Source organism: Bos indicus, chromosome 28 (assembly GCF_029378745.1).
Source record: "Bos indicus isolate NIAB-ARS_2022 breed Sahiwal x Tharparkar chromosome 28, NIAB-ARS_B.indTharparkar_mat_pri_1.0, whole genome shotgun sequence".
NCBI classification, from domain to species: Eukaryota; Metazoa; Chordata; class Mammalia; order Artiodactyla; family Bovidae; genus Bos; species Bos indicus.
In genome coordinates, this window is record NC_091787.1 from 43,894,034 (window position 1) to 43,905,780 (window position 11,747).

At 45.5% G+C, this 11,747-nt stretch overlaps 1 protein-coding gene across 1 annotated transcript; it reads left to right on the forward strand.

Moving 5' to 3' along the window:
• The first annotated feature begins 561 nt into the window (after window positions 1-561).
• Window positions 562-10,180, forward strand: C28H10orf53 (chromosome 28 C10orf53 homolog). Its single transcript, XM_019953759.2, has 3 exons — window positions 562-678; window positions 9,008-9,127; window positions 9,794-10,180. The coding sequence occupies exons 1-3, from the start codon at window positions 582-584 to the stop codon at window positions 9,856-9,858; spliced, it is 282 nt and encodes a 93-aa protein (XP_019809318.1). The 5' UTR covers window positions 562-581; the 3' UTR covers window positions 9,859-10,180.
• The last annotated feature ends 1,567 nt before the right edge of the window (window positions 10,181-11,747 follow it).

Sequence of the window (11,747 nt, forward strand, 5' to 3'; positions counted from 1 at the left end):
TTTCAAGAGTTCCAACAAATACCAGGCTACAGAAATAAAAAGACATCATACAGACCTTACAAAGGTTTCCAGTTTATACCACGTGCCTGACTTGCCTGGGAAGGTTACTTGGCCATTCCAAGCTTCTGTTTTGTAAATACAAAACATAACCTACTTCATAAGAACGGCAAAATGATTAAATGAGATAACACTGAACGTGTTAGCTTGTCGCCTGACATAAACTTTATGTAACTAGCTGTATAGGTCGTTAAGTGCTATTATTTATCATTAACACTTGCCACACCAGGTTGAAATACCGTGTTTACCAGCTTGTGTGGGTTGCGAGAGCAAGTGGCTTCCGACATCACATTTTTCTGCACCTCAGAAGTAGGCACACAGTAGGTGCAGGCATTCAAGATTCCTCATCCCCAGTCCCCACGCCAGGCACTTGGTTGGTCATTTGGGGTGCAGGTCCTCCAGCTCCACCCACAACCTCTGTGGCCCCGCCCACCCCGCGTGACCACGCCCACCCCCGCCTAAGGCCAGAAGAGCAGTTGCCTAGCAGTGTGTATTGCGCTGTAACCCCAGCTAGAGGCCTGGCCATGCCCGAGAACGCGCAGGTCATCATGCGCTATGGGCCATACAGCTCAATCGGTCTGCCAGTGGAGCACCGCACCTATCGCCTGGAGGGCCTGCTAGGTAGGCAGCCGAGCGCCAAAGGGCCATCCAACTGCCCGTGCTCAGGGGCACCCCAGCCTCTGAGCATCTGTGCAGCCTGTGCCCTCTGCCTAGACTTCCTTCCTTCCTACTTTCTCTGGAAGTCTTCCCTAAACCCCTGCTGCCTAGTATTAAGGGAAGAACAGACATACACGGTGACCCCACTGGGTGCTGAGTAGCAAATTTCCTGAATAGAGAGATTACATGCCTTGCTTTACACATTGGGGAACTGAGGATCAGGAGTATTAAGTGACTTTTCCAAGGTCACTTGGCTGGAAAATGGCAGAGAGTCTATTCCTTGATCTTTCATTCATACAATAAGCCTTATTGAGCAACTTGTATTTGTTGGACACTCTTCCAGATACCGAGGACACACCGGTGAACAAGATGCAAGACCCTGAAGTGCGTGTGTCCTTGTCGGCTACTAATTGTCAGCTGTGCCATGCTTCTGATAGAGCAGCATAATCATAGTGGGACCTCCCACTGGCCATAATTGGAGGGGAGAGGAAAGAGAACTAGACTTACTTGCCTGAATTACATTTGAGTTGAGCTTTAAAGAATGAGGAGAAGCTAACTAGGGAAAAGGAAGGAAGAGCATTCCAGGCAGTGGGACTGATGTCTGCAAAAGCTGCAAGCATGAACAAATGACCTGTGTCTTTGTTGAACTGATGGGAGGATGAGGCTAAGAGGTGGACAGAGGCCAGATCCAGCAGGCTGCATTGTGTTAGGCAGGGGAATGAGACTGTGGCTGCTGCACGCAGGACAGATTAGAGGGCCAGGAATGGAAGCAGGGAGATGAGGGGCTGCTGGGGCGGTCCAAAGGAGAGATAACAGTAGCTTGGGCCAGAACGGCCATAAAGGGGTGGTGGATTAAAGTAAAAGCATTGGTGCTCCCTAAGAGGATGGAGATGGGAAGAGCAGGTCAGGAGGATGTGCTTCAGATCCAGCCAGTGTCTGGCTAGAAAACCCCAGAGTTCACAAAAACACTGCTTGAGCTCGTAAAATCAGCATGGTTTAAGTATACAAAATGAACACACAAACATCAGTTGTAATTCTATATCTAGCAATGAACAATCTGAAATGGAAACTAACAACTCTGTTTACAATAGCATCTAGAAGAACAGAATACATATGACCAGATTTAACCAAGGAGATGCAAATCTTATACACTGAAAGCTACAAACATTGCGAAAAGAAATGAGAGAAAATCAAAGTAAATGGGAAAATATACCATGGGCATGGATTTAAAGGCTTAATAGTGCTAAGATGACAATACTTCTCAAAGTGGTGTACAGATTCAATGCAATTCATATCAAAATCTTGGTGATGGTTTTTTGCAGAAATGGAAAAAGTCATCCTAAAATCCACAGGTAATTTCAAGGGATTGAGACTAGCCCAAACGATCTTGAGAAAGAACAAAGTTGGAGGTATCACACTTGCTGATTTCATAACTTACTCAAAATTATAGTAATCAAAATACCATGATACTTTCATAAAGATAAACATAAAGAGCAATGGAATAGAATCTGGACAGTAAATCATCACATTTCCAGTCAATTGACTTTTGTCATGAGTGTCAGGACTATTCAATGGGCATATTTTTTATTCTTTTACAAGTTTTACGGGAAAAACTGGATGTCCACATGAATATCTTTTGAATAAAATTAGACTCTTATACTCCTTGGAAGGAAAATTGTGTCCAACCTAGATAGCATATTCAAAAGCAGAGACATTACTTTGCCAACAAAGGTTCGTCTAGTCAAGGCTATGGTTTTTCCTGTGGTCATGTATGGATGTGAGAGTTGGACTGTGAAGAAGGCTGAGCGCCGAAGAATTGATGCTTTTGAACTGTGGTGTTGGATAAGACTCTTGAGAGTCCCTTGGACTGCAAGGAGATCCAACCAGTCCATTCTGAAGGAGATCAGCCCTGGGATTTCTTGGGAGGAATGATGCTAAAGCTGAAACTCCAGTCCTTTGGCCACCTCATGCGAAGAGTTGACTCATTGGAAAAGACTCTGATGCTGGGAGGGATTGAGGGCAGGAGGAGAAGGGGACGACAGAGGATGAGATGGCTGGATGGCATCGCTGACTTGATGGACATGAGTCTGAGTGAACTCTGGGAGTTGGTGATGGACAGGGAGGCCTGGCATGCTGCGATTCATGGGGTCGCAAAGAGTCGGACACGACTGAGCGACTGATCTGATCTGAGACTCTTATACCATATTTAAAAACTAACTCAAAACGGATCAGAGGTCTAAATTTAGAAACTAAAAAACTCTTAGAGGAAAGCTTAAGGGCAAATCTGAATGACCTTAGATTTGTCAAGTATTTCTTAAACATCAAAGCATCAGTAACAAAAGAAAAAATAGAACAATCGAACTTCATTACAATTGAAAACTTTTGTGCCTCAAAGAACAATACTAAGAAAGTAAAAAGAAAACCTAGAATGGGAGAACAGGTTTGCAAGTCATGTATCTGCAAGCAGGACCTCTCATTGTCATCGGAATGCTTGGTAGGCTTCCTAAACCAGCCTCCCTAGTGCTCGCCAGTCTCTCCTGCATTTTTCCATCTCGGTTCATAGCAGTGCCATTCTTTCGCTTAAACCAAAAGCCCTGCAGGCATCCTTCTTGCCTCCCTTTCCCTCACACCCACCTTCGTCTAGCAGCACATCCTGCTGCTTCTATCTTCAAAGCATCCTGCAGAATTCAACCCTGTCTTACCTTCCCTCTCACCACCCTCTGGCTCTTTGTCCAAACCAGTGTCAGTCATCTCCTGCCTGGGTCACTGCCCTGGCCTCCTCACTGAGTCTCCCGAGTGCCCTGTGACCACCTTGTCTGCTGTAGTCTGTTCTCAGCCCCAAAGCCAGGCGATGCCACTAAACCTGAGTGAGAGTGCGGCCCTTGCCTCCTAGAACACTGCGGTTGCTCTTAGCTCACTCAAGGGAGAAGCCAAAGGCTTACAGTGGACAGCCAGGCTCCACACGGCCTCCCTAACCTCATTTCCTCCTTTTGCTGCTTAGCCTCCCCTCCTGTTCACTCTACTCCAGCTGTATCAGCCTCCTCGCCGACCTTGAACACACCTAGCCCACTTTTACCTTGGAGCTTGGAAGTACTCTACTTGGGATGCTCTTTCTACACATTCCTGCCTGGTCTTTACTCCCTCAGCCTTCAGGTCTTTCTCGAAAGTCACCTTCATGGACAGGTGTTCCTTGAGCACCTCCATTGACAATGTCGACACTTCCCTCTGCCTCCATCTTCTTTATCTCCCTTCCCTCCTCTTTTATTTCTTCCTAGTGCTCATTAGTATCCAACATAGCTATGTTTCCCCTATTTCTCTTGTTATCCTTCTCTCCTACCAGGATTTCAGGGTAGCAGGGATTTTTGTCTGCTCTATTCTCCACTGTGTCCTGGAGTCTGAAACTGTGCCTGGAATATCTTAAGGATGGATAAATCTTAGTTAAGATGAACCTGCATAGAGCTGAACACTGGAACCACAGAAGGTGAGGCTGTGGAGGAAACAAGGGAAGCTGGAGCTGGGCAGACCACAGGACGTGGGGCAGGGGTCCCGCTGAGCGGGAAAGACAGACAACCTGGAGGCGTAGGGTAAGATATGAATTCCAAGAGAAAATGGCGAATGGCCACCACACTGTTAGCAGGAGCTACCTTTAGAAAAAGATGAATTCATGACTGATGGAGAACATAGGAAAAGAGCGTTCTCAGAGCCCTGTGATGGGAGGGGAAGTCGGCACAGTCACTCTGAAGGGCAAGCTGGCAGTGTCCTGAAACTTAACCATACACTGTGGGATCCAGCTGCTCCATTCCTCAGTTACACAGATACATAAAAGCTCACACACACACGTGGAAGCGTGCCCAGGAGCGTTTTCTGCATTCCTTGGTCATTGTGAAAAGTTGGAAACAACCAGAAAAAGGAACGGCTGGATATATTGCGGTTCATCCATCACGTGAAGCACGTGAACTGTGGCAGATCTGTGTATACTGACAGGCTGGATCACCACAGCACAGTGTTAAAAGAATAAGCATACTCCTGAATTTTATCTACACTATGAGCTCGCTTCCACTGAAAAACACAAAGAGGGGAGGAAGTATTATAAGTGATTTTTAAATTTTTGTCCTTTATTTTCTGTAATTTTTAAGGTTTTTGAGAAATCACTAGTCTGCATTACATTTATCATCTGATAAAACTGAGAGTTTAAAATACTTTTTGGCAGCCCAAGTATTCTAAGAAGCAAGAAAGGAGGTAGGTCTGAGCATCAGTCTGCTGGAAGGTTGGGGGGAAGAACTGTGTGAGTCATCAAAGGTACTGATGGGTCTTTGCCCCTGACAGTTTAGGTTCAGAAGGTGGGCTGAGGCTGCAGCAGCAGGAGGTGAGGGAGTGGGTGAAGATGAGGAAACAAACAGTCCAGGCAGCTCTTCCCACAGTAGGGGAGGGGAGGGAGTATTTTGAGAAAATTGAAGGGAGAATTTTTATGGTTGAAGGAGACTTGAGTATTGCAAGGTGTCAGCAGGTGGTTGATTTTTAAAGTTAGCTCTGTATATCCCTGAATGGTAATTTATACAATACTCTCAGCCAATATTTACTGAGGGCCGGTGACGAATTCCAAGGTGTTAACAGAAGCAAAGCAGGGAGCATCTGCTCCCCTTTCTCTGTCCAACACTCCCCCATCACTTTAGACCCAACTAACATGGTGGCATAGTGGTTAAGGAATCCACCTGCCAGTGCAGGAGACACAGGAGATGTGAGTTTGATCCCTGGGTCAGGAAGATCCTCTGGAGGAGGAAACGGCAACCGACACCAGTATTCTTGCCTGGAAAACCCATGGACAGGGGACCTTGGCAGGCTAGAGTCCATGGGGTGCACAAAGAGTCAGACAGGACTGAGCACGCAGGCCCGCACATTACACCAGGCACAGAGAGGTGCCTTTGCAGACACGTGTCTGTGACACCTGCCTTCACGTTCTGTGCGTTTCTCTAAAAATCGTAGTCCTCCATCATTTCCCGAAACCCTGCTGGCTTTGGAAATATGCCTGATCTCTCCTGAACTTACCCTGCCCTAAGCAATCTGAAACGTTTAGTTCTTTCTTTTTTACCATGAATTATAAAAGCTCAGCAAATATATCCTGACTATGGCCTCAAGACTGATGAAACTAAACCAACTCATACTTAACAAAGAGTGTTAATTTCCCTAGCCACAGTTACCCCTTGCCTGCTGTACTTAAGTCTGCCAAATGACCTGCTGCAGAGACAGAGACTCAGGAGAATAGAATCCGTCCTTATTTAGCTGAGATGCTCTGGGTGCCATCCTCCTGTCCCTAGTTATGCATTAACTGCACCTGTTAATGTCATCGACTTTGCATCTGTGGTGAGCAGAGGAGGGGGAGATGCCTGTTTGTCTGCCTTGACTTCCTAAATCATTTGTAGATGGCACACAGCTCCACCAGTATTGAGAAGAGGGAGGCTTTTCCATATCCCTCCAGTTCACCCAGCTCCCCCATGAAGAATGAGGTGCCACTTCAAAGAGTCAGGCTATCTGCAGGTGGCCTTAGAGCTTCTGGTTGATTTATGCTGGAGTTTAACCACTGCCTTTGCAAAGACTTTGTTGCACAGAGTATATTTATCTGACCTTTCTTTGAATAGGCAACCATAGCAGCTCATAGGGAAAAATGTGTCCTCCACGTAGAGAGGTGGCATTTGGATGAACCGCAGGAATCTGGTGCTTCTCTGGGTTTGATCCCTTAAGCCTGTGCTCGCTGCCCCACCGCCAGGCTCAACACACCCTGGACTGTGGACTGGTGAGAAGGGGATGGGCATCTGAGGATGAGTGGACAATGTAGACGCCGAGGTGGCTTATCCCTCTAATAAGATGCGGATTTATGTCAAAAGGGTCCTTGGAGGTGTCCAGTGCCATTATGAGTCTGTTTATTCAGTGAGCTGTATTAACAGGCCCCTCCCTGCCCCGGAGGGAGATGGATTGTGGCCAGTGAAGGAAACAGAGAGCGTTATAAGGCAAATTGAAGAGGACTGTTATGAGGACTTCTTCCTGGGAGACTTCATCTGCTCAGATATTGAGGCAGATTCCATTTTTCAGCACCACCCGCCACCTCCACAGGGTGGGTTATTTGGTAGATGAAACCCGACGTCTTAGGTATACCTTGCGTGAAAAGACTGCCACTGTTCTCATAAAACAAACCCCAAATCCAGAGGCTCATGTGGGGCTCGGCCAGATGTGCCCCGCAGAGAAAGGACCATGTCAGATCGTGGGGGGGTGGGCACGTCTTCCCAGATCTCCTACAAAGCCTCTCGTCCCTTATCCTGTGGTCACAGAGGCCAGCCCCAGACAGAACCTGCGCGCCTTTTCTCCAGAACCCCCAGGCTTGGGGGTTGTTACGATAGAGGTGGAGTGTAAGATGAGAGTGCAGAAGCTGTTTTGTTCCTGATTTTTTCCAGTCAAATTGAACTACACGTCCCAGGAGTGTCTTCAGACAATGCACAACCAGGGTCGTGAAAACCAAATTTCCTCCCCCTACCAGTTGGTAGCCTCTCCCTTTCAGGCTGTGCCCCCCTCTCCGGAGCAGGCACTGCCAGGGGGCACAGGGTCCCCAGAAAGCCGTCTATAGAGTTTTTATGCCTTTATGCCCTAGAAAATCCCTTCACTATTCCAAACTGGGCAGACAGCTTCATTTAAATAAGTCCCTGCTCCAAACTGAGTGCCTCCCTCCAAAGGGTTTAAGCATAAGACACTGAAATAGAATGCAATAACACAAATATGCCAAAGACGTGGGTGTTCTGCAGAGAGAGATGTTAGCAGACACGAGGACAATTAGGGCCACCCCTGGGTGCCCAAGGGGTGCTATCTTGCTAATGGAGATCCTCGCTGAGTTGCTTTCTGAAGTTCCTTTCCAGAAGTGAAATTAAAATCACACAATCAAAATGTTCACAGTTGGGGCTGGATGTTCTTGAACTGATTGAAAGATGAAGAAGTGGACACGCCAGCGTTTTGAAACAGCAATTGTCTCTGTAATTAAATGCAATTAACTATCATAATGTTGGCTTTTCTCCACCTAGGCCTGATTGAGATGCTGAAACTTTGAAAAACATGCCGTCCTCCCATCTGATTTCTCTTTCTGTCCTCACCAAAATTCTCACCGACAAAGACTGCCAAATGTGGTGATTTACTGCACAAACTCCAACATGGAGGTTATAGTGTGAAGATACCAGGACCTGGGGAGAGATGTGTTGGAGAAAACAGAGCTCCAGGCTGTCCCATGCACACCATTTCTCCTAAGCTCATATACCCTTACATTTCCGTAATAAAGAATAAACTTTTTATAAAATAAATAACAATTTTCCCATAGCTTATCTCTAGGGAAGGCACTGGTGAATGTAGCAGCTAAAATGCAGATTCCAAAGGGGAGAATATAAATGTAGCCCATTAACTCTGAAAGCATTCTTTTCTCATTATTATTAAAAAGCCTAGAATATGCTAAAAGAATTTTTTTTTAAGTTTCTCATCATCTCACCACAGAGATAACCACTGGATAGTTCCCTTTTTCCTAATATACACACATACTTTCATTACACTGAATACATATTTTTAATACATCTTAAAACGTAACCCTGATTTTTTGCTTATATTATAAATACTTTTCTTGCTATTAAAAATTCATAGACTTTTTTAAATGTCAAAATAAAATCTTATCATGTGCCTTACCACCATTTACTTGACCATCTTCTTATTATTGGGCATGTAAGTGATTCACAGTATTTCATCATTAATAGTATATTCCTACAGAAAGAAGCTTATTGTTGTAAAAGTCTGCCTGTATTTCTGATTTTTTTTTTGTAAGTGCAATTTCCTGGGTCAGAGATTAAAATCATTTTTTTAATTCTAATTTTTAAGGCATTTGAGACTTTTGACATTTACTCCCAAATTGCCCTCCAGAAAAGTGACCAACTGATATTTCCATTATCAGGATAAGAATTTACCTAATTTCCTATATCCCCTCCAACACTGAGTATCACTCAAAAACTCTTCCTAAAGAAAGCTCATATTTTCACTGAGCATGTGGCTCTGGCACAAATCACAACCCAAACCAAAATTTCTCAGGTCTCTGGCTGTGCTTTCCAGCAGAGTGGAGGGCATGTCAGGCTGTACCAGGTGGGCACCCACCAGGGATGTTGAGTCACGGCCATGAACAGCTGGAGAGCAGGCCAGTCGCGGACATCCGTGAAGACATCTGCACGTCAGGTCCATCTGTCCCCATGGCACCCACATCCTTCTCCATCTTTTCCAGCTGTGTTGGCTGAAGATGGACACCAGGTCCTCCTGGAGAAGATAGAAGACTGGAATGTGGTGGAGCTCATGGTGAATGGAGAAGTTGTCTTCCGCTGCAACATCAAAGACCTGGAGTTTGGTAAACCCTTCCCGCCCGCACTTTGCTTTCTCTAGGGCACGTCCATTTCTAGTTTAGCAGTCACTGTGTTCCGCCCAGATTCAAACTGGGTTTCTTTCTCAGTTTTAAATTCTTACTCTGTCACGCACGAATGAGTGCATCCTAAACCACGCACAATAAAGGGCATGATGCTCTGGGCTTCTTCATGGGACGTGAGAACAGAAGAGGGTTGGAAAGAAAATGAAATTTAGCTTTGGACTACAAATGGGGCCACGTGCATTTAGGGAGAATAGGTTGTTTTGTGTTGTTGCTTTTCATTTTAATAATGTGCGTTTTATTATTACTTGCTTTGAAAATGGTTTTGGCTCCATTTGATTATTTTATCTAGGCTGGCTAAGACAATCAGAGTCAATATGCTGGCAGTGCATGGCATCATCAGCCACAGTCTATGGATTTCTTTGCCCCAGAGAGCTTTTGGCTTAGCAGGCTGGCATTGTGCATGCCTCACTCCGCTCAAAGTGAAAGCTTTCCCAATACACTAATACTCTATTAAAGGCTAGTTAACAGTTTACATGCCTGGAACCTTCAGAAATGCTCTCCTAGTAGAAGCTGTGTGTATGTCTTCTATGACATGACATTGTAAAATATATAAAGCTGGCTAAAATAAAATTATATCTATGTCCCTAGGAGGTGACGGTAAACTAGACCCACTGTGCAGAGAGGCCAGGATAGCTGTACTAAATGCCTACTGATCTTCTCGTGGGAACAGGCATCTCGTGTCAACAGAAGAGCAGCTGCCTCCGGCCATTCTTCAGTTCAGACAAAAGCAGCCATTCCAGGCCTTGGATGCTGGGCTCAGACAAGGCAGCACCCCCGTCCTTCAGCCTGCATAGGTTTCTCACCTGGCTGCAAGGAAACAGAGCCCACAAAAGTAATAAACCTCACCATTTGCAGCATCTCTCAACCTCAACCCATAGGGAGAGTGAGCCCTCCAATATCAGGTACACATCGAGCTGAAGGAAATAATAAAATGCAATCTAATAACAAAACGCCATCCCTTGCTAATAACGCAAAGTTGCCAGAAGCATCAGAGGCTCCACTCTACAGTAAGTGAAGAGCTAGGAAGTGATAAAATTAAAGACAAGGCAGGAGGGGGATGGTGGGCGGGAGGATACTGGGCTTTGAAAGTCTGAACCAAAAGTTAATGTCAGTATTTGGAAACCTGCCTATTCCTACAGGTTGACTTCTTGCTCCCAGGGGAATAATATTCAACATGCTATATACATACATGCTATACAATTACCTAATGGCAAATATCTAGTTATTTTCCTTTAAAACAAGCAAATGATCTCTGCCTTCTTTTGCATTAGCCAGACCCACAGGCTGGTCTGTACAGGGCCCAAAAGAGGCCAGGAGAGAAGGGGAAAGTTGCTCCCCATTTCCTCTGGAGGAAAACAAAGTCGATGAAATTAAAGAAGAGTTTTAGCTGTGGTCAGTGCCAAGCTCGCCATGTCAAAATGGTGTTCATTTTCCTTTAGGCTCTATGTACCAACTGTAGCATGCATTCTTAGCTGTAGAGTAAAGGAGAGGGGAGAAATGTAGACGTTGATCTAACGATGTTAAACGTGAGCTCATGGCAAGAAAGCATCACTGAAGAAAGCCGGATGCAGAAGACTCTGGGCACTGTGTGAAAGAGAAGGGCTTTCAGGGCCTGCAACAGGCAGCAGCTGGCTCTGGGCGCACGTCCCACAGGGAGGCGGCTACCCTGCTCCCTACAGCCTCCTGCACCTGGAGAGCCATCCTCCCCATTGCTCCAGGGAACCTCAACCCCTACCTGCAGCCCAGAGCTTCAAAGGAGTCTGGGGCTCCATGAAACCACTTGGACAAGTTCTTTCTCGCATGTGATGAAATAAGGGATAGAATTTTCATTTTCAGCCCAAGCTTCACTTACCAGATTTTATTCAGAGATGACGAATCGCTTAGGACGCTGGAAATATTTAATCATCTTTCCTGTGAACCTGAGACTAAAAACAAGGCTTCCTGGTGTCTGGTGCCAGTTGTCACACGGCTTTTGTAACTCTGGATTTAGTCCCTTTTTTCTCAAAGATCCGTTTAAGTGATTGTTTTCATACAAACCTTTCACTAGAAGAGAAGTACATTTTCGTTACAGTAACATGAAACAATGCAGGTAAAGCATTGGTTTATTTCAATCTGGGTTTCTTCCCGTTGTGTCTGGATGTTCATTAAGAGCTAGCCATACATAGAAATAGATTTCACCAATTTGGGGTCATGCCATACACATCCATTACATATCTCTTTTTTAAACCTCAGATTTTATGTTGAACTTCCTTCCTTGTGACTGAAACATTTGCTGACTGTCTAACCATTCTATCTTGAATCAGGAAATTTCTTCCTGCTTGAATAGTGATTCCCACTTTTACTGCCAAAACTTCTTAAGGCTGGGAAATAAAACTGCAGGCTTCCCCATCTGCATTTGATGTGGTAGCTTCAGCTCCTCAGTGTTAACTGGTACAAGGGGTCCACTCTGCAGTCGCTTTGCCCTCCTCTGACACACTCCCACCCTGGTCTGTATTTGTGCTTCAGAGCAGCCTCCACCCTCCATGCACCCAACCTGCTTTCC

Bases quoted from the DNA above. Each gene is read 5' to 3' on its own strand.
- C28H10orf53 (XM_019953759.2), top strand. From the start codon at position 582: ATGCCCGAGAACGCGCAGGTCATCATGCGCTATGGGCCATACAGCTCA. The intron at 679-9,007 runs GTAGGCAGCCGA...CATCTTTTCCAG, and splicing joins TCGCCTGGAGGGCCTGCTAG to CTGTGTTGGCTGAAGATGGA. The intron at 9,128-9,793 runs GTAAACCCTTCC...CTATGTCCCTAG, and splicing joins CATCAAAGACCTGGAGTTTG to GAGGTGACGGTAAACTAGAC.